The sequence below is a fragment of the Chiloscyllium punctatum genome, chromosome 26 (assembly GCF_047496795.1).
Source record: "Chiloscyllium punctatum isolate Juve2018m chromosome 26, sChiPun1.3, whole genome shotgun sequence".
Taxonomy (NCBI): domain Eukaryota; kingdom Metazoa; phylum Chordata; class Chondrichthyes; order Orectolobiformes; family Hemiscylliidae; genus Chiloscyllium; species Chiloscyllium punctatum.
Genome location: NC_092764.1, coordinates 35,639,916 through 35,662,550, shown reverse-complemented (window position 1 = coordinate 35,662,550; position 22,635 = coordinate 35,639,916). Strand labels below are relative to the sequence as shown.

General features: G+C 39.2%; 1 protein-coding gene across 2 annotated transcripts in view; it reads right to left on the bottom strand.

Moving 5' to 3' along the window:
• The window catches only part of ca5a (carbonic anhydrase Va), a 79,734-nt gene that overhangs the window by 44,843 nt on the left and 12,256 nt on the right, over window positions 1-22,635 (bottom strand). For both annotated transcript variants that reach the window (XM_072596123.1, XM_072596121.1), the window contains exons 3-6: window positions 17,853-17,971; window positions 16,037-16,132; window positions 13,565-13,627; window positions 9,682-9,837 (exon numbers count right to left, since the gene is read on the bottom strand). In XM_072596123.1, the coding sequence (XP_072452224.1) occupies window positions 9,682-9,837; window positions 13,565-13,627; window positions 16,037-16,132; window positions 17,853-17,971 (434 nt within the window). The remainder of the gene's footprint in view (window positions 1-9,681; window positions 9,838-13,564; window positions 13,628-16,036; window positions 16,133-17,852; window positions 17,972-22,635) is intronic.

Sequence of the window (22,635 nt, the reverse complement as noted above, 5' to 3'; positions counted from 1 at the left end):
ACAATACCACGTGCACTCACAATCTGGTCAGATACACCACACTGATATTTGGTAATTTATTGCCAGGGGTAAAATTTAACCTGTGGCAGAGTTCCCTGCTGCACCTCTCACACAATCAGTGGAAACACAAGCAGTCCTTCAGCCATTTCACACTATTAGACTTGCATCTAAATGAATGGATTATGTCCTGTCAGTGTGGGCCAATCAGAACAGGCAGCAGTCTGTAGTCCAACAAGGACCATCTGTAGTAGAGGTCACTGTTGCGACAATACGTAGTCTCCAGTATCTGAGTCCAGAACCAGGGAGTGTTTCATGATGGGGCAGAGGTGAGTCATGGGGGGAGCGAGAGCGAGAGCCATCGTGATGGAAAGGCCCAGTAATGGGGTGGGGGAGAAAGTTTAGAAGGGGGGGGGGGGGGGAGAAAGAAAGAGGAGGTGCACAATGGAGGGAAGATGGAGCCCTTTACTACTGAAGCTCCAAACAATGGATTAAATTATGTTTTGTTAAATTGGGGTTAGTTGTAAAGCACTTTCTGTCAGGAAGGACAGTCATACAGTCCAGGTCAGAAGTAAGGTTTATGGTTTCATAGCTGTTTTCATGATGAGATAATATAAACTTAGGCTAACAAAGGTGAAATAGTTCAAGATAAATATCTTTTACTCGGAAACCTAGCCACGGTTTGGTGTGTAACAGGCCAGTATGTATTAGTTCATATAGTTGTTTTGAATGTAAGATTTGTTTAGGCATCAAAAGTTATTGTATAGTCAGTGGTTTTTGTAATTACAGGATATTAATAGGTTTCAAGATATTTGGATGTATCAGTTGGTGCACTTGGGATGATATTAGATCACTAGGGGGTTACACTAAATATACTCAATGGACACAGAAATTACACCCGCCACCACATCAGTAAAGATGGAAAATGCTGGCAATTTGATATACACAAAAGCTGTTACACATGAGTGATCTTACAAAATGACTGATGCATCAAAAATGAATCAGAAGACAGTAGGAAGTGATGTCCCTAAGACAGTAATCAACAAATAAGCTTTAAAGGCATGCCTAAGACCTTATAGAATGATAGATGTATTAATAAAAAAGGTTAAATTGGGTGAGAATTGGTTGTTTAAAAATTGGTAGTTAGTTATCAGAGAGCTGAGCATCTAATGAGAGCTTTAGTTCAGTTTACCAGTCCATTAAAAAAGTGTCAACTTGGACTCTGTTTAAAAACATTTGTATTCTGGTGTATAATTTCAGCTGCAAAGAATGGTACAGTTAAATGTAAAATATTTCAGGGTATGATTACTAAATTCATTTTTTCCTGAATGTGAACCTGATGACCAAAAAGAATAAAGTAGTAACCCAGGTCCATATGGCTACTTCAACAAAGAGCAAATGAGGTAAAGCTGTAGTACTTTGATTACCTTACAAAAGCAGAACAAGAAGAAAACTTAGCTTCAGCATTGGTACCTGGTGGTTATAAAATGGATGAAGGTTTGGACAGATTGCTGTCTTTGGATAAAATTGATCAAAAAAGTTAATTTGTTGATTGCTTATGAGATTTAGCCAGATTGACAAATTTAAAAAAAAATGAAGATTGTACTGTGGAAGAGTACATATGGAATTCAGTAGGTTTGTATGCAAGAGTGAAGAAATTTTATTTTGAAATTCCTTAATCTGCTGGCATTTAAGTTGTTGGACTGTGCCAAAGTATCAAGTATGGATACTTAGTTTTGACTGGGTTTATAATTGTGGGATAAAATATATACTTCTAGAAAACAAATGTCAGAAGTTCTGTAAAATTCCTTTTTGGAGTATTTAAATAGGACTTGAGGGGTAACTTTTTCACACAGCAGGTGGTGTGTGTATGGAGAGCTACCAGAGGAAGTGGTAGAGGGAGGTACAATTACAACATTTAGGATCTATCTGGATTTGTGTATGAATAAGAAGGGTGTGGGGTATGTGGGCTAAATACTGGCAAGTGTGACTAGGTCAGATTGGGCAGTCTGTTCGGCATAGTGGAGTTGGACTGAAGGGTCTATTTCTGTGCTATATGACTCTATGATAATATTGGACTTCTCCTGCATTCCAATTCCTCTCACTGCTCTCAACCTTGAGGCTGGATAGGAAGTGACCACTAATTTTGCACTTGAGCACCTCAAATGAAGATCAGGATAAGTGAGTCCCTTGGAAATGCCACAGGTACAATGCTTGGGAGGAGTTGAACTTTTAACTGTAAGGATTAATAAAGAGTTTCTCTTGAAATTAATGTGCCCAAAGTTTTTGGTGAAATTGGGTTTCTAAATACTTGCCCAAAGCAAGTTATATTTTTCCAAAGAATCAAATTCAGAAACATTTTACACTGAGTGATCCTAATGCTGCAAAATAGGCAACAGACTACCTTCATGCAAATGTCACAATATGAACAGAATACACCTTGGACTGATGGTAACAAGCTAGACATCATAGAATATGAGTTCCCTGACTGGACCAGATTAACAGCCCCAATCAGGGAGCTTTATCTGACAGTCAAAAAGGGTGAGTACAGAGATACTGATACTCTGGTGCCTAAAGCAGTGCATGAAGCAGTACTACAGTCAAGAGCTATTCATGTGTGAATAAAGAGTGAGTTGGTGATGGGATAGTGGGTTCTGTGGAGTTATTTCAAACCCAAGGTCTGATTCAACTCCTGTTCAAGCTGTGTACTGTATGATTCTATGGAGGGAACTGGCAAATCATATTTATCTGAATAATGTGCAATGTTCTGTGACCATCATGGTTAAAAACAAAACCTGATGACACAACATTAATGAGTTGCAAAGGTGAAGAGTCAGTAATAAGCTTTGGTAGTCTTAGATGCACCATGTTGCAAGTTGTCTGCTGTTATGAACACAACTGAAAATGAATGACATTAAGGGGTTAGCTGGTCACTCACAAACAACACAATATCTCTGGAAGAGCCAAAATAAAAAGCCAATTTAGGGGAAAAAAAAATGTTAGGGCAGAATCTTCTACTCCCTTCAGTAACATGAGTAAAGGTGAGAAAGTTGGAAGAATAGTGCAAAAAATGGAAAAAAGTTGGTATTTACACTGTTATGAAACAGGCCAGAGCCCCTCAAAACATTTCAAGAAAGTAGACCAGACCCTAACTTTGCTAGTTGTTTTAAGCAGGTGTATAGTGGATATTCCAGGAGTGATGCAGCTGGCCCAACCACTTAGTTTTATACTAAAGAGAATTTGCAAAATTACCAAATGAAACTCAAACAAAAGAGAACAGAGTACAGAATAACTTAATCCATCCAAAAACGCAACAGATTATACCAAGTTAATGATGCGGTTCAAAATACTTGCAACAATCCCTGTAAACACTCCTTGCCAAAAAAAGGGAAAAAAAAAAAAAAAGAGATGTCAGAGAGAGGGAGGATTAGCATGGACCAGCTTCTTTGTGTCCAGCAGCTTCAAAACTGACTGCTGGCTAAAACCAAACCAAACCAGAAAAAAAACTAAGCTGGAGAACTGGCCACTCCTCCTTCATTGTACAAGCATTTCTGAAAAAAACTTTAGCCTTTTTACTGATGCAGTATCTGTTAGTTATAATCAAATTGGCCCTAAAACCCACCCAAGTCAGACCTCTCGGCAACTATGCCTTTATGACCCTCCTGAAGAAAAAAGGACAATGTAACCTTGTTAAAGGAGCAACATCACCACATTTGAGAAAAAGAAAATTCCCAAGAAAGAGTTATTTCTATACGTTTGCTTCTCATTAGCAAAACATGCTTGTTCCTTGGATGCTGCCTGACCTGCTGCGCTTTTTCAGCAACACATTTTCAGCAGTAAATTGCCACCTGCCACCCCCCCCGGCCCTTTCCAGGTCTTCATCAGAACGCCTTATAGACACCATTCTCATCCAACTTTTCTCAATGTAAGTCAGCATTGACTAATCACCAGCTTTGCCACATCATTTGTATCATCATTAGTCACAGGTGAGGTCTGAAGACTGGAGGGTGGCTAACGTGGTGCCACTGTTCAAGAAGGGTGGTAAGGACAAGCCAGTGAACTATAGACCAGTGAGCCTGCAATTTGCTTCTGCCAGGTAGCTTTGAATGAAGGGACATGCACATTTCCTGTGCATTGAAACAGGATGCATGTTGTGGTTTTTAGCTCAATTTCTTAGCACTTTGTGCTTACTTGAAGGCTGTCAGCTTCTGCAACTTGCACTGCTTTTTAATGTCAGTGTCAATGGTGAGGCAGGCAGTGGCTAATGAACAAAGGTATGGCAATTTACAAAGCCAAGGCTCTGGCTAATTTGGAAACAATAGTAGTTATTTAAAGAGCTGAATGGAAAATGGAGTGGGACAACTGAAAGATCATCAGGGACACAAGAACAGCAACACAAAACAGAATATGAAGAATTGTAATGGGAATGAATGTTGCTGAGAATGAGGGGTTTGAGTTATAAAGAGAGGCTGGATAGTTTAGGACATTTTTTTAACTGGAGGGTAGACAGTTGTGGGGTAACCCTTAGAGATTTATAAAATCATAAGGGGTATATATATATATATAATGTGAATGGCAAGAGTTTTTTCCCAAAGCATACTTTTAAGGTGGAGGTGGATACTGCAGATGATGGGGATTAGAATCAAGGTTAGAGTGGTGCTGAAAAAGCACAGCAGATCAGGCAGCAGCTGAGGTGCAGGGAAACAAAAATTAGACATTTTGGGCAAAAGTCCGATTCTACATTCCTGGTGAAGGCCTTTTGCCCAAAACAACGATTTTCCTGCTTCTCAGATGCTGCCTGACCTGCTGTGCTTTTCCAGCAGCACTCTAAACTTGTTGCATATTTTTAAGGTAAAGAAGGTGGTTTATGTAAGGATGAAGCATGAAGGCTCAGGTAGGGAACTTCAGAGTTATACGTTAGCCAGAAAAGATCTAAAGAGAGGGCTAAGAAGAGCCAAGAGGGGACGTGAGAAGTTGTTGGCGGACAGGATCAAAAAAACCCTAAGGTCTTCTACTGGTATATCAGGAATAAAAGAATGACTAGAGTAAGATTAGGGCCTATCAAAGATGATAGTAGAAAGCTGTGTGTGGAATCAGAGAACACAGGAAAAGCACTTAATAAATTCTTTTTGTCAGTATTCACATTGGAAAAGGGCAATGTTAGTGAGAATACGGAGATACATGCTACTAGATTAGGTGGGATTGTGGTTGACAAAGAGTAGGTTTTAGCAATTTTGGAAGGTCTGAAAATAGATAAGACTCCTGGGCTAGATGGGATTTATCCTCGGATTCTCTGGGAAGCCAGGGAGGAGATTGCAGAGCCTTTGGCTTTGATCTTTATGTCATCATTGTCGACAGGATTAATGCCAGAAGACTGGAGGACCGGAAACGTTGTTCCTTTATTTAAGAAGGGGAGTTGGGACAACCCTGGTAATTATAGGCCAGTGAGCCTTAGTTCAGTTATGAGTAAGGTTTGGAAACGGTTATAAGAGGTAGGATTTATAATCATCTGGAAAGGAAGAATTTGATTAGGGATAGTTAACACGGTTTTGTGAAGGGTAGTTAGTGTCTGACTACATTGAGTTCTTCAAGGTGGCAAAATAGGTGGATGAAGGTAAAACGGTTGATGTGGTCTATATGGACCTCAGTAAGGCATTTGATAAGGTTCCACACAGTAGGCTATTGCACAAAATAGAGTTTCGGGATTGAAGGTGATTTAGCAGTTTGGATCAGAGATTAGCTACCTGAAAGAAGAGAGGGTGGTGGTTGATGCGAAATGTTCATCCTGGAGCTTAGTTACCAGTGGTGTGGGGCAAGGAATCTGTTTTGGGGCCACTGCTGCTTGTCATTTTTTATAAAAGGATTTGTATATGAGCTTGGAAGGATGGGTTAGTATCATCCACAAATTTACAAGGTAGGCAGAGTTGTGGGTTACAGAGGGACATAGATAAGATGCAGTGTTGGGCTGAGAAGTGGCAAATGTGAAAAACTGAAGTTCGCTTTGGAAGTAGTAACAAAAATGCAGAGTACTAGGCTAATGGTAAAATTATTGACAGTGTATATGAACAGAGAGATCTCTATGTCCAGGTGCATAAACCCCTGAAAGTTGCTACTAAGATTGATAAGGTTGTTAAGGAGGCATATAGTGTGTTGGCGTTTAATGGTCGGGGGATTGAGTTTCGGAGCCACGAGATAGTGCTTCAGCTGTACAAGGTAAGGCCGCAGCTGAAGTACTGCGTATCGTCCTGGTCACCGCATTCAAGGAAGGATGTGGAAGCTTTCGAAAGGGTTCAGAGGAGATTTATTTACTAGGATTTGCCTGATATGGAAGGAAGGTTTTATGAGGAAGGGCTGAGGGAATGGAGGCTGTTTTCATTGGAGAGAAAAGGTTGAGAGGTGACTTAATTGAGACATACAAGATAATCTGAGGGATGGATAGGGTGGACAGTGAGAGCCTTCTTCCTTGGATGGTGAAGGCTAACACAAGGGGACATAGATTTAGGACAGTTTTGGGGTAGTTTCTTTACACAGTAATAGGGGCCTGCTTGGAACAGTAGTAGACTCGCCGACATGGAGGGCATTTAAATGGGCATTGGACATACACAGATATTAATGGAACAGTGTAGGTTAGATGGTCATCAGGTTAATTTCACAAGTTGGCGCAACATCGAGAGCTGAAGGGCCTGAACTGCGTTGCAACGTTCTACATGGGGTCAATTTTTGTTTTTTTTTTACATAGTGGTTCGTGGGTGGAATGAACTTCTAAAGAAAGTGATGGATATGGTACAGTTACAACATTTAAAATACATTTAGACAAGTACATGAATAATAAATGTTGAGGAAAATTGGCCAAGTGCAGGCAGGTGGGACAGTTTACTTTTGGATTATGGTCGGCATGGACTGGTTGAACTGAAGGGTCTGTTTCTATGCTGTATGACTCTATAAATCATCTTGTGACAAAGACATGACAAAGATTTGAAACTTTGCCTGTCGGGTGGGCAATAATGACACAAAGTGGCTGCTTCAGTATGTACAATGGGTGAAGTAAGTTAACATTGTTTTCTTTGGAGGGAGTAAAATTGTTGGAATTTGTATTAATTTTTTATTCACTGATTCAGTAATGCCACCAGTCTGGTATCAAATTACACTTGATGAACGAACATTATAAATTATGGCCTCAAGCAATCATGACCATTATGTTTTTTGCAGTAATTATCTCATCATGTCAGCGAAGCAAGTGTAATTGGATAACTTAAAGAATGCCACCTGGTCTTGGTATTTCTTAAACATTCAATAACAATTACAGGAAGAGTACATCTCAGAGCTGCCGCGTTCACATACTGAATTGTAAGCATGGGAAGATATTGTCTTTGATAATCAAGGGTGCCTATTTTGGGAGATAGGAGCACTAGATCCCAGCCAAACTTCCACTATCCTAATGCAACATGAATACTGACTATATACACCACACATTTGGAGAAATCCTTGCTTAAGGTATACAAGATGCTAAAGGGAATGCACAAAGTAGACCAGGATATTTCCTTTTGTTGGATAATCTTGAACGAGAGGTCAAAGTCTTTGGTTTAAATCTTCTACCCCTTAACCTGAGATAAGAAATTGGTTCTCTCAAACAGAGAGAATGGATGCCAGAACATGAGTAGATTTAAGGAGACAATAGACATTTTCTTCATTTGTTAATGTGTTGAAGGGCTTTGCAGTGGGCAAGAAAGTGGAGATAAAGCAAAGATCACCCATGATCATACTGAATGGCAGAGCTAGTTTGAGGGACTGAGTTGCCTACTAATGCTCATAGATCTTCTGTTATGTTCTTCTTAAGTCACAAGAGGGAAAGGAATGAAGAGCAATAGTGATAAGCGATACTACAGTCAGAGTATCAAACAGGTACCCTATTGCATTAAATGTGATTCCAGGATGGTAAGCTGTGTCCCTGATGCCAACGTCAATAATGTTATGAAGAAGCTGCAGGACAGTCATCTGGGGAGGGTATCAACCAGACATAAGTAGGAAGAGGGATGAGATACTGAAAGCAGATTTCAGGGAGCTTGAAAGGAAATTAAAAAACAAAACCTTGAGCAGTAATTAATCCCAGTGTCACAGGGGCAGAAGAACTAGAGGATTGATTGATTGAATAGGAGAAAACTGGTGTAGGAGAGAGAAGGCATCAGATTTCTAAGGAACTGGGACCTGTTCTGGGGCAGGTGGGACTTATGATAATTGGATGTGCTATATCTATACAGGACTGAGACTGATATTCTCCCAAGGAGATTTGATAATGTTGTTGGGGGTATGATTAAATTAGTCTGTCAGATTGAAAGGAACCTGAAGGGTAACCCAAATTGGAAGGAAGTAATGTTGATAACAGGAATTAGAAAAGCTGCTAAGATGACTAGAAGATAGGAGAAATTCATCCAAGCATTGAGTATGTTCAAATGTGGAGTGATGTCAAAAAGGCAAAGTTAAAGGCACTCTATCTGAACGAATGCAGCACTCAAGAGATGATCTGAAGGCATAAATAGAGGCCAGATGGCTATGATTTACTTACCATTATAGAAACATGGTTGCATGGCATCTATGACTGAAAATTTAATATTAAAATATTTTTGACATTTAGGAAGGATACACAAAATGGAAAAGGAGGTTGAGCTGCACTGATAGTAAGTGATGATATCAGCACATTAGTAAGTAGACTTTGGAATGGAAAAAAATTGATTGGAGCCAAGTGACAGCAGACACTGGTTAAAGTTATTTAAAGAACATCACGCAGTAGAGATAGGGTTCGAGGTTAAATGGGAGATGGGAGAAGCATAGATCATGGGACTCACCATATTCATGGGAGATTTCAATCTGTCTTTAGATTGGTAAAACAATTGAGCACAGCTACAGGGAATAAATTTCAAGAGTGCATTCGTCAAGGTCATCTACAGCAATACACTGAGAGCCAGGTATTGGATAGATAATTTTAAATCTAGTATCAAATAATGAAAAAAGGGCTACTTAATAACCATGATGTGAAATACTACTTTGAAAAGATTGGAAAGCAGCAAATAGAAATGGAAAATAACAAGGAAGAATGTAAAATAAGTATATGGGATCGGGAAAAAGATTTAGCGACATTAAAAAAGACATAGCCTAAATTATTCACATGGTGATAAAAGGGCCTAATAAGTGTTCAAGGAGACATGAAACTGATAGAGGATGGTTGATTTGGCAAGTCAATAGCCATTACTGTGAAAAGGATATGTAATGTTGTATGAAAAAAGTTCTTGAGTTTGGAAAAACTCCACATACCTCCAATTCTCAACACCAGTCAGAATTGCCACCCTTCCCCCTTCTGAACTGATCAGTGAGCAGGTAGCCTAATATTGCATGTGTCTGTGAGGAAATCTGCCTCTGGCAGCCCAGCATCAATATATGGAGAAGATCTGAAGGCCAACATCTTCAAATCCTTGAGACCCTGTCTGTCTTCGAGCACAGAGATTATTTCTTTTATGTAGTTCAAACTGGATGCAAGTGCTTAGCAGTTTATACCAATAAGACTTCAATGCCCTTTCTACAATGAGATGAACAAAATTGCAAACATCACTGTACTGTGACCTTAGCAGATGTTCGCAACATTTTGAGAGTGTATACATGTTGTAATTAAGTAGTAGTTGAAAATGTTACCTGTTCAGGACTAATTTCGATGGGGTCTTTCATAATGACCCAAGTGACACATTCAGTTTGAGGTGGAGAGGTCAGAGAGCCAGGGTATGTCCAGTAATCCGAACAAGATGGAATCATGCAGGCAGGATCAAAATTAAGGAATTCAATTGCTGCATCCTGCAGGTATGTACAAATAAATTACAATTTAGGTAATTAATGATACAGGATTTCCTCTTAAGATTTCTTGACTATTCGTGAGATTTGACAATTGAATTATTTGTTTTGTCACTGATGCTTCTGATGACTACATGTCAAGTTGTTAACATTTTTAGGGATATATATATTTAGGTTTCTTCTCCCTGTAATTAGGTAGAATGGACCATGAGTATTACCACCTTTTATACACAATGCACTGACATGACACTGCAATCATATCCTCATTAAAACTTATAGCCATTACATGGAAGCAGAGCACATAACTCATACTGCAGGAAATGCTTCTTTCGAATAATGATCATCACCAAGATTTGTACTTACATAGGGCCTTAAAATGTAAAGGCGATTTCCAGAAGAATTCAGAAACTGAACTGGAACAGCCAGAGAAGTACTGTGGTCTCAAGACCAAGCAGGAAATTAGGAAGGTACTCACCTCCTGACTCCCTAAACCCTGTCAACCACCTAAAGGCACAAGTCAGAAGTGTGATGGAATACTTCTCCCTTTCTTGCATGAGTGCAGCTTCAAGAACACTCAAGAAGCTTGACACCATCCAGGTCAAAGTAGCCACTTGACTGGCATCACATCTACCAACATTCACTCCCTCCAACATCAATATTCAGTACAGTAGTGTGTATGATCTATGACATAGAAACTGCAGAAATTTAGCAAGGCTCTTTGGAGAGCACCCTTGAAATCTATGACCTTTACATTTAGAAAGACAAGGACAGAAGATACGTGGGAACACCATATGTATATCTATTAACATTCCTTCAATTTTGATGTGACTAAATCCTGGAACTCACTCCTTATGACACTGTAGATCTACCCACAGCATATGGAATGCAGTGATTCTAGAAGGCAGCTCACAACTTCATTCCCAAAGGCAGTTAGACATAAGAAATACCTTGCTAGCAAGTTCCACATCCCAAGCATGAATAAAAAAATTAGACAGCAGCATTTATCAATGAGGCACATAACATGATATGAGAATTTCAGATTTTTGAAAGCTTAGTCAAAATGTTGGGTTATAATGAGTATTACAGAGGAAGGAGAGGTGGCAGAAAGGTAGAGAGGTTTAGAGTGTGAATTCCAGAGCTTACAATCCATGAAGCCTAAGGCATGGCCATCATTGGTGGAAGAAGAAAAGTTGGGATGCCAGAAGTAGATGATTGCAGACTCCAGCCAGTTCCACAAATGTTTAGAAAAGAGTCCAGTCAACCTGTTGTGTGCATCAGCATCTTACTAAATTCATCACCCTATAATTCTTTCTTCGAGCACTAATTTTATTTAAAAGGATTTAGCGTAACATTTGGCACAAAAAAAAGGGGGGTGGGAGTGGGTGAGTCCTTTCTTATTATCACTCCAGATTATTCTTCCATTAGTTAATTAGTTCTTTTAAATTCTGTTATGAAGAATTTTCAGATGACCCTCTAAAATACTGTAATACTCTGAATAAAACTTCCCTCCTCTTTCAAACAGCATCTCTCTTCTATGTACCAGTATTATGACCATAATATAGGATGGGAGAGAAAGTCTTCAGGAACCTTGGAACAAGACTTTGGATAATTACTAAACAATGAATGGCTGAATTCATTGGACAAAGAATTAGTCGTTTCCCAAGCAAAGGTTTTCCAGTACATCTACGATACTGATAATTACCTGACAATGCAGAACATTGTACAAGAATGCCCTGTCCACAAAAGGTAGCAAAAGTTCTTTCCCAATAATCGACACTCAATCACCAAAGTGATGCAAGGAGTCAATGATGCTCTCAAACTGCACCGACTGACAAAAAAAGCCAATTTGGGCTCTGCCTTGACAGACTACATTACAGCCTTGGTTCAGATATGGACAAAAATTCAGAATCCCAGAGCAGAGATGAGAAAATGACTGGCCTTGAAATTAAGGCAGCATTGTTAGAAAATTAGCAAAGTGCTCTAGAAATGAGCACAGATCTGCACTCAATATCCCAGGTGGTTAATCAGGGTTTTGTACAGCTGCAGCATACTTTCTGTATTCTTCATTAGCTTTCTTGATTATTTTCTGCACCTGTTTGCGGCATTTAAAGATGTCTACACCTGAATTCCCATATCTTTCTGATAGTCACTATTTAACTACATATCATTTAGGAAGTATTCTGATCTATCCTTTTTGGGTTCAAAATGGATAATCTTCCACTTGCTTATATTGAATTTCATCTACCACACTTCTTTCCATTCACCCATTATGGAATTGTACAGTACTGAAGAGATCCTTTTGCTCATCGAGTCTAGACCGCCAAAAATATACTATTTGCACTCATGTTACTTTCCTACACCAGGCATTTGGCCTTGAATGTTTGTGACACTTCTATTGCTTGTTCAAGTACTTTTTAGAAAGTTTTGAGCTTTCCAGTCTCAACTACCCGCCCAGGCAGCCAATTCCAGTCACCTACTACCCCATGGATGAAAAGGTTTTTCCTTAAATCGCTTCTAAATATCTTACCTTTCACTTTAAAATTATGCCCTCTTGCTGTTGACTCTTTGACTAAGGGGAACAGCCCATTCCTATTCATCTTGTCCATGCACCTCATATCTTAGACACCTCTACCAAAACTCCTTTAACCTTCTCTACTCCAAGAAATCAACTAGAGCTTACCCAGCCTATCAGAGCTGAAATTCTCCAGTGCAATTACATCCTTTCTAGTGTGGTAACCAGAAATGCACACAGTACACCAGATGTTGCCTAACCAAAAATCTTCACAGCTCCCTGCCATGACTGATCCCGCTGTTCCTGAGTTTCCTAGTGTCTTGCCATTCACTGAGTATGCCCTCTGATAAACGTGAGGTACTGGAGTTTGGAAGAAGGAATAAGACAAGAGTTAAATTCTACCTGCCGCTAATCTACCCATCTAACCAATCCACAGACAGAATGTATCTGTAAGAGGTTGGGGATTAGGAAATCTTATTGAGACATTCCATAAGACTATATTGTATATACTTGATTTGAGAGTGCTGGATGTTAAAAATTCAGAGCAAGTCTATTACAACAAGTTCAATCTATTGCAAATTTGCTAATAACTTGAGGATCTCATAGGTAGCAAAAGAGGTAAACCTTCATTATGATAGTTTAAACTAGGAGAACATAGACTTTTTCTTACTAATGCAGCCTTATTTTTGCACCCCAACATCCATTACATAAAGGAATTCCAGTGTAGTGGTCAAAAATGGAACATTATCTTGCACTGATGTCCTCATCTTAGTGAACACAAAAGAAAATCTAAACCATGGAATGAAGCCATTAATATTTGGTGTAAATATTAATTTTTCACTTTAACAAGTTAGACTGTGATTCTTAAGTAACAAAAATACAATCCGTTTTTCTATAAAGCAATGGTTGCATTCTTGTGTTATAGAAAATTCACGCTTTAGAAACAGTGCTTAAAGTGTTGGTGATGTAATCGCGTTACAGCCAACACGTTAAAAACATTTGCACTTCAGAAACAATTTGTCAATCGCGTTACAGCAAATTTGCGTTGACCAAATGTGCGTTATAGGAGAATGACCTGTATTCGAATTGAATTGTTTGAGCATACTCTATTCTGATCTGCACTACTTTTTTCAAATTGAGGAAAACATGAATAATACCAATGGTGCATAAATCCAATAGTGAAAATAAACAGAAAACTAGTTAAAAGGAATCACCTACCTTGTGTTTAACAGCTGGCAATGCATCAACAAGTTTCTGTAGTCGATCGTGCCTTTTTCCAAGCTTTTAACAAAATAAAGAACCCAAAAGTGTACATTATACATAATTCTTTTAAATATTCTGTGGAAACTGCTTTATTGTTGAAATTACATTCATATAGTAGGACTTTATTCCCACACCTTGGGGAATCCTAGTAATAGGCGAAAGACTGGCAAATGCATTTGATACATAGATCTTGCCTCGTGCAAAAGACTGGAAGCCCGTGGAGTCTTCTAGAGTCAGGGTCATACAGCACGGAAACAGGCCTTTCAGTCAAACTTGTCCTAGCCAATCAGGTTTCCGACCTAAACTTGTTCCATTTTACTGCGTTTAGCCCATATTGCTCAAAATCTTTCCTATTCATGTACCTAGTCAAATTCTTTTAGATATTGTCAGTGTACCCACCTTTACCACTTCTACTGGCAGCTCGTTTCTTATATGCCCCTCTGGTCTTTTTTAAATCTTTCCCCTTCCATCTTAAATTTATGCCCTCTAGTTTGGACTCACGTACACTGGGGTAAAGACCATGACTATTTACTTTATTTATGCCCCTCATTAAATGTAAAAACCACTTTTAGGTCTCCCCTCAGACGCCTACACGAGAGATAGAAGTCCCAGCTTATCCAGCCTCTTCTTGTAACTCAAACCTTCCAGTCTCAGTAACATCCTTGTAAATATTTTTCACCCTTTTCAGTTTAATAACAACTTTCCTTTAACATAACCAGAATTGTACATAGTACTCCAAAGTGACCTTACCAATGTCTTGTACAACATAAGATGATGTCCCAACTCCTGCACTCCAATGCTTTAACTGATGAAGGCAAACGTGCTAAATGCCTTTCACATCACCCAATTACCTGTGACACTACTTTCTAGGTGGTACGTACCCCACACCCCTAAGTGTCTCTGTTCGAAAACACTCCCCAGAGCTCTACCATTAATTTTGTTAGTCCTGCCAGAGTTTGTCAAACCATAATGCAACACCTTTGAGTGAAACTGAGATTCCTTGGCCTACTGGCCCAGTTGACCAAGATCCCATTGTGCTCTTTGATAACCATTTTCACTGTTCACTATACTACCAATACCAGTGTGATACACAAATTAACTGACCAGGCCTCCTTTATTCTCAAAATCATTTATAAAACATTGAACAAGTGGACCCAGCACCGGCCCCTGCAGCACACTGTTGATCACAGGCCTCCAGTCTGAATAATAACCCTTTACCACAAGCCTCTGTTTCCTACCATCAAACCAATTTTATATCCAATTGACCAGCTCTTCCTGGATCTCAAGTGATCTAACCTTACTAGCCAATTTACCATGTCGAACTTTGTTGAAGGCCTTGCTAAAGTCCACGCATACAACATCTAACGCTCTGCTTTCATCTATCTTCTTGGTCACCTCTTCAAAAATCTCAATCAAATTTGAGAGATACAATTTCTCAAGCACAAAGCTTCGCTGACTCTTCTTAGTCAGTCCGTGCCTTTCCAAATGGATGCAGATCAGTCTTTCAGAATCTCCTCCAACAACTTACTCACCACTGACTTAAGACTCACTGGACTGTAGTTCCCTGGCTTTTCCTTGCAGCCTTTTTAAAATAATGCCACTCTACAATCTTTTGACACCTCACCCATGGTTGTTGATGACAAGTATCTTTGCTAGGGGCCCTGCTATTTCTTCCCGAGCTTCCCACAATGTTCTGGGGTAATTTGCTCAGGTACTGAGAACTTATCTGTCTTTATGCATTTTAAGACCTCCAGCACCACCTCTTCTTTAATGCATATTCTTTTCAAGACATTTACCTGAGTTTCCTATCTTATCCTGTGGTTCCACACAGACTAGTTAATCTTTAATGAACCCATTGTCTCTCTGGTTATTCTTTTGCCCTTAATATATTATGTAGAATCTCTTTGGGTTCTTCTTTACCCTACCTGCCAAATGATATCTCATGTCCCCTTTATTTCCCTTTTAAGTGTACTCCTATTCCTCCTCAAGGGATTCACTTGATTCCAGCTGTCTATGCTCCTTTTTCTTGATCAGAACATCAATACCTCTTGTCATCCAGTGTTTCCTACTCCTGCCAACCTTGCCCTTTACATAATAGGAACATGCCAGCCTAAACTCCTGTTATTTCAGTTACAAATCTTGATTGCTAATGATAATGGCATCTTGGAGCACAAATATCAAACCACCAACTCTGCCTGGACTTTCTGCCCCAAGCCTAAGCACACAGCCTACCCAAAAGGAAAACCTGTGTATGGAGTGTATCTAGGCCCCATAAATTCTCTGGGGCAGGATAACCAATTCATGTCACAATTTTATAGGTAAAGGACTGAGGTGATCACTAGGTGTCAATGAAATGAAATGTACGTTCATGATTTGAGACAAGTAATAATCCAAATCATCTGTAAATGCTAAATTATTTGACGTTACCTTTAGAAATACTCCTATAACAGCTAGGCCATCTTCAGACAAAATGGCTTCATCACTGTTGTTGCATTTTACTGGATTCCAGTGAACCAAATGAAGCTAAAATAGCAAGAATAACAATCTGTTGAATCATGGTCTAATTGTGTATTGTACTGTTTCAATATTTCAGAATAACTAAAGATACCACTTAACACATTTGAAAAATAAAAGGAAACACAAAGGTCTGTTATATTTCAGTGCTTTCTTCCTTTTATAATAGAAAACTACAAAGGTTGTGTTGCAGAGCTGCAGAAATTTAGTGTCAATTAACATAAGTGATGTACACATTCAGGGAGATAGCTAAAATTCTTAATTTCTGCCATGAGGAAATGTGAGATAACTCACTGCAGCTGGCATGGATACGATTGGTCAATTGACAGCCTTCTGTATCATAAATATGTCTGTGTTTCTATGTTAATGGTTAAATGATAAGTATTGAAGAAATTACCAATGTTGCTGACCGGTATCTACAATTAATTTCTGAATCAGGATTCAAAAAGTTAATGTGATTCTCTCAATTTGTTATTAGCTTTGATCAATGTTGTCTTCTGACAATAGTCTTTCTGGATTACTCAGGAGTATATTTAGACAGAAAAAAACCACAGATGTTGGAATCCAAAGTAGACAAGCAAGAGGCTGGAAGAACACAGCAAGCGAGGCAGCATCAGGAGGTGGAGAAGTCGACGTTTCAGATATAACCCTTCTTCAGGAATGGAGGTGGGGGTAGGGGGAGCTGCAGACAAAGAAGGTGGGAGAGAATGGTTATGGGTAGGGAAAGAGACAGAATGGTGAATATAGGAGTGAGCACGACCTGGTTAGTCGATAGGAGGAATGAATCCAGTTGGTAACTGGAAGGAAGGGTTGGTAGGAGGAATGCAAAGGAGGAGGTAGGGTTCGAAAGGGAGTTGGGACAGTTATTTGAAATTGGAAAACTCAATGTTGAGTCCTCTGGGCTGTAGGCTGCCCAGGTTCCTCAACCTAGTTTACTGCATCCAGTGCTCCTAATGTGGTCTTCTCTACATTGGTGAGACCAAATGTAAACTAAGGGAACATTTCACAGAGCACCTCAGCTGGGCCCCCAAGGGCCAGCCTGACCTCAAGGTCACCACCATTTCAATTCCCCTTCCCATTCCCTCTCCAAAATGTCCATCCTAAGCCTCCTCCATGGTCACAGTGAATCAGACCGCAAACTGGAAGAACACCTTATCTTCTGCCTGGGCAGCCTACAGTCCAGAGGACTGAATGTTGAGTTTTCCAATTTCAAATAACCTCCATTCCCATTCCCTGACTCCATTCCCAGCCCCTACCCCTCACTTCCATTCCTCTGATTGACCCTTCCTTCCAGCTACTGACTGGATTCATTCCTTTCATTGACCAACCTGGTCATACACACCCAACCTGTATTTACCTATCACTACCTCACCATTTTGCCCCTCTCCCCACCTATAGCCTTTCCCCTGCCTCTCTTTATTTGCAGTTCCCCCTAACCCCACCTCCATTCCTGAAGGGTTACACTTGAAATGTCAAATTCTCCATCTCCTGATGCTGCCTGGCTTGCTGTGTTCTTGCAGCCTCCTGCTTGGCTACCTAGAGTACAAAGCGACAGTGGTGGAATCTGCATCCATGCTTGTCCTGCCTTTTGGATCTTGGGCAGTATCAAGAGGAGGAAATCACTTTTGTTCAATTTATCAGTTCAACCTTTCCAAACATTCTGGGCTGTTATGAATTGCATTTTAGATTCAGAATTTTCAGAAACAAATACAGAATTACATCACAATACCTCTGCAGGGTACACCTGATTGTTGACAGTATGCTCTGATCCACGATCACTTTTTGAACCCCAGTGGAAATGAAATTGTTTCAATCTGTAGTGGTTCTTCAATGGTCCACTACTAATAACTGCCAAAGAAAAGAGATAAAAATTCAAGATTAGGTTTCTATTATGGGCTATACTTGTACAGATATTTGAAGCAAACATTTAGCTAAAAGCAAATGCATTTTGGTATTTAGCAGGCCATCTTTTTATTTACAGCCAATACATATTTTTGAATTTTCCTTTATTGAAGTTGTTCACAGGTAATCAGGGTCATGGAGCATAGGTAAACAGAAAGACAACACGTAATCATGGAAGTTAATTTCCATGGTAACAGTGTGTGTCACTTTTATCTTCTCTCCAAAATACACATAGCACTTAGGAATTGATCAGCTAGTACTTACACATATTCTCCAACATCACTGCTCACTATTTTTATTAATTAATCTAGTTTCCTAATCAATTTGTTCAGAGAAGTAATTACACACCCATGGCGAGGTGGGACTTGAACTGGGCCTCTTGGTCTAGAGGTTGGGTCACTTCCACTGCACCACAAGAGGGTCCCTCATTGCTGACTATCATTTCAAAGTCAGCAGAATAGTCAGCTGAATTAACCATTACAAAATCACTTTTTGATACAAAATTGCAATATTTTAGGTTCAATATATGAAAAAAACTGCACGGAGGCCAGTTTCCACTCATCAATCACCCCTTACTTACATGTGCACAGTACATTGGCTGTAGCTAGCCAGCTCAAAGTCAGTCCCTGAAGTGAGGAGCTTATGAATCCCCTGTTTATATCGTCAGCCAGGGGTCCCTGATTGGCCAAGGTTAACATCTCCAATAAAAGGTGTCATAGACAATAAAATCCCCCTGGTTTCAATCATTACAAATACAATGGAGAATGACACCTGGAGCTTTCAACTGATTTGCAAGAGAGGATGAATTATTCTTAAAAATTAATCATCTCAAGTTTGCCACTAAAATCTGTTCCTAAATTACCTTCCTAAATGTATGCAAATTTCTCTCAGGTTTCTTCAAAACTGTTCTCATATTTAAATCAAGATTTTAAAAACACAGCTTTTCTCTTTATGCTGCATGCCTTCTTTAAATAACTTGTGCTACAACAGAAACAATAAAGATTTCCTGAGGAAATTACATTAAGGAGGCTATTTTGTGCTTGACTACTGAAGATTGGTGTTTACTTGAATAGACACTTCTGGAGAGACTCGAGCCAGGATTTTTCTTGCTGCTTCAGTCAGCTCCACTCAAGTATGCCATATACTCTGAGTGTGCAATTCTCAATGTGAAGCTTTGACTTGATGGAAAGAGAGCAGAAGGAAGAATTTAGGGAGGATGCACTTAGATTAAGATATCACCAAAGATATATTTTCTTACAACTAAATGTCTGCCCTTCTCATTTTCATATCGGATTTGATTTCATAGCTAGTGTCCGAACAGACAGCAAAGAGAGCACAAACATTTTGAAACATAGGCAAACCATTGTTAACACCTCCTAGGATGTGTTCATGTTGACCAGCACTAGAAAACCACCACTTTCTCATCCTGCCTACAAAACACAGCCAGTACATGGAAGCATGGGAATTTTAATTTGCTCTTATTAAAAATGAAAAGGTTTGGAAGACATTTTGTTGTAGTTTAAAATACTTTTTGGCTTCTTAATAATTTGAAAGTGCTTGTGGTATCTATGTAACTTCTGAAATCTTAAGAGGCTTTAGGCAACACACTACTTTCCTGCATCAGTTTCTTTCTGATAACTCTGCTCTAGCTAGAGAAAGAGGAGGATAAAACTGGCAGCAGTAACACATTGAAGGAGCATACAGAGATGTTGGGACATCATAAAAAAAGGACAAATTTATGGCAGTCTTTATACTTTAATTATTTTTGCAGGGGCAATTAGAAACAGCAGAAGAGCACAAAGAGTTTCCATATTGTGTGCTTTCCAGATACAGTGCATGATTGGGGACTTCAGCATCATGGTTTATGATGTTCTATCAAAATGATCAGACCAAAGAAATAGGCCACACTCTGATATACCTATTTGATTAGTGCTTGAAATGTATGTTCACTTGTCAAAAAGGAAAATATTACAAACAATAAAGAACATAAACTGCACTGTTGGTGGATGAGCTAACTTGCAATCCTTCGGCCATTAACAAGAGCAGATGTTCCCAGCCACTATAAAGAGCTGAAGATCCTAATTAACTTTATTAATGATGAAGTATTTGATGATTTTGATCTGGCTGAATGAAGTAAGGCCTTGCATCAACTTTTCTTCCTATTAACACTGACTTCGAAGAACCATTGTGATGTTCCTGTATCTATAGTCAATGGCTGAATACGCTGCACATCACATTGCATCCCTTTTCAGGGTTTCTCAAGTAATACAATTCATATCAGGGCAAACAGGAGAGACTGAGCAATTATATCAGCATGTGCAAGCACCATCTGAAATATGCCTATTTTGAACAAGTTAATTGGGGGAAATTCAGGAAGTAACACTAGGTAAAACACAGAACACCAGTGCAAAAAGAAGTTGAATTATCAGCAGATGTATAGCAAGGGAAGAAAAGGAGGGTTACTATGGAACTCACTAAGTCATATTTTACAATACCTTGATCTCAACACGTACTCCCTAATTATCTTCATTGGGAAACACAGCAGTGTACAGCAGCATGGCATGATTAATAATCCAGAAGCCCAGGCTAATGTTCTGGGGACATGGTTTCATATCCCAGCATGGCTGATGGTGAAATTTAAATTCAAGAAAACCTGGGAATTAAAAGCTAGCCTAATGGCTACCATATAACCAATGTTGATTGTGGTTAAAAACCATCTGGTTTACTAAAGTACTTTATGAAAAGAAATCTGTCATCTTTAATTCCTCTAGTCGATATGCCTAGAAATGCAGCAGTGTTACAAAATTCTCAATTACCCTGAAAGGATACAGGACCCCTTACAGTAATCCAATGTGGGACAAAGTAAAAAAGAATACAATGTTTAGTTTTGTGATAATGGGGTGGCGATAATCATGGGTGACTTTAATCTACATGTAAACTGGGAAAATCAGATTGACCATAGCCTGGATAAGGCACTCATATTATCCCTAAAAAGGTAGTTTCTAGAGCAACACATTTTGCAAACAGCCTGAGAGCATATTATATTAAACTTGTATTATGTAATATGACTGATTTATCACCTCGGGGTTAAGGTATGGTAACATGTTACATATAGTTTGAAGGAGAAGATTCTGTCTTAGATTACTGTTTTAATTTTAAAATTAGAGTAACGATGTGGGCACGTAAGATGAGTGAGCTGAAGTGAACTGGCATATTAGCCTAGGGGATAGACCCATAGACATGGCGAACAATTAGGGAATAGTTCAGAAAATCAACAAGCATACTCCTACTTAAAAAAAACCCAGTCTAGGGAAGACTCACTAGCTGTGGTTAACTAAAGAGATGAGCAAAAGCATCAAATTTAAGGAAAAAGCATGCACCTGCGCAAATGATTTATGACAGGTCATATGATTGGGTAGAATTTCAAAACAACACAGAATGACAAAAAAGGTTAATCAGGAGGAAAAGATTACAATATGAAAGGAAACTTACTAGTAATGTAAAAACAGATAGCAAATATTTCTACAGACATTTAAAAAGAAAAAGTGCTGGTCATCAAGAGAGTGAGAATAGGTGAGTTAACAGCTGATAATAAAGAAATGGAGAATGAAGTAAACTAATATTTTGCTTCTTTCTTCACTCCAGACAATATGAAGGAAAACTTCCAGTCACAGCTATAAATCAGGAGGAAGAAGAGTGAGAGGAAGTCAGCAAAATTGCAATCATGAGAGAAGGGTTATTAAACAAACTGATGGACCTGTGGGCTGACAAATCTTTAGGTTCAGATGGACTTCATCCTAGAGTCTTTAAACAGTGTCTGAGGTTGCAGATTTAGAACAGGGTTGTGAAAGCATTGCAGCTAAACTCACAGATAACAGCAAGGTAGATAGAAAAATATGTTATGAGGAATACATAAGGAACTTTCAGATGCATAAACTTAGGCTAGCGAGAGGACAAAAATCTAGCAAATGGGGTGTAATGTGGGAAAATGTGATGTTATGACTGGCAGGAAGAATGAAAAAGCAAATTAATCCTTAAACGCACAATCCTTAGACATCCAAGGTGCAGAGAGATTTTGGTGTTCTGATGCACTGTTTTAATTCATGGTAAGACGTGGGTATCATTGGCTCCACCTGCATTTATTGCTTGTCCCTAATTGCCCTTGAGAAGGTGGTGGTGAGCTGACTTCTTAACTGCTGCAATTAACTTGAGTCATAAAAAGTTAGTATGGTGGTTCAGCTGTAATCCTGGTGATGGTCCAGTGGTATTATCATTGGAATATTGATCCAGAGACCCAGATAATGTTCTGGGAGTACAGGTTCAAGTCTCGCCATTGCAGATAGCGGAAACTGAATCCAACAAAAGTCTGGAATTAAGAGTCTAATGATGATCTTGAAACCACTGTCAATTGTTAGAAAAATCCATCTGGTTCACTAATGACCTTTAGGAAAGGAAATCTACCATCCTTATCTGGTCTAGCCTATATTGACTCCTGACCCACAGCAATGCGGTTGACATTTAACTGCCCACTGGGGCAATTAGAGATGGGCAGTAAATGCTGGCCTGACCAGTGATGCCCACATCCTATGAATGATTAAAAAAAGGAATTG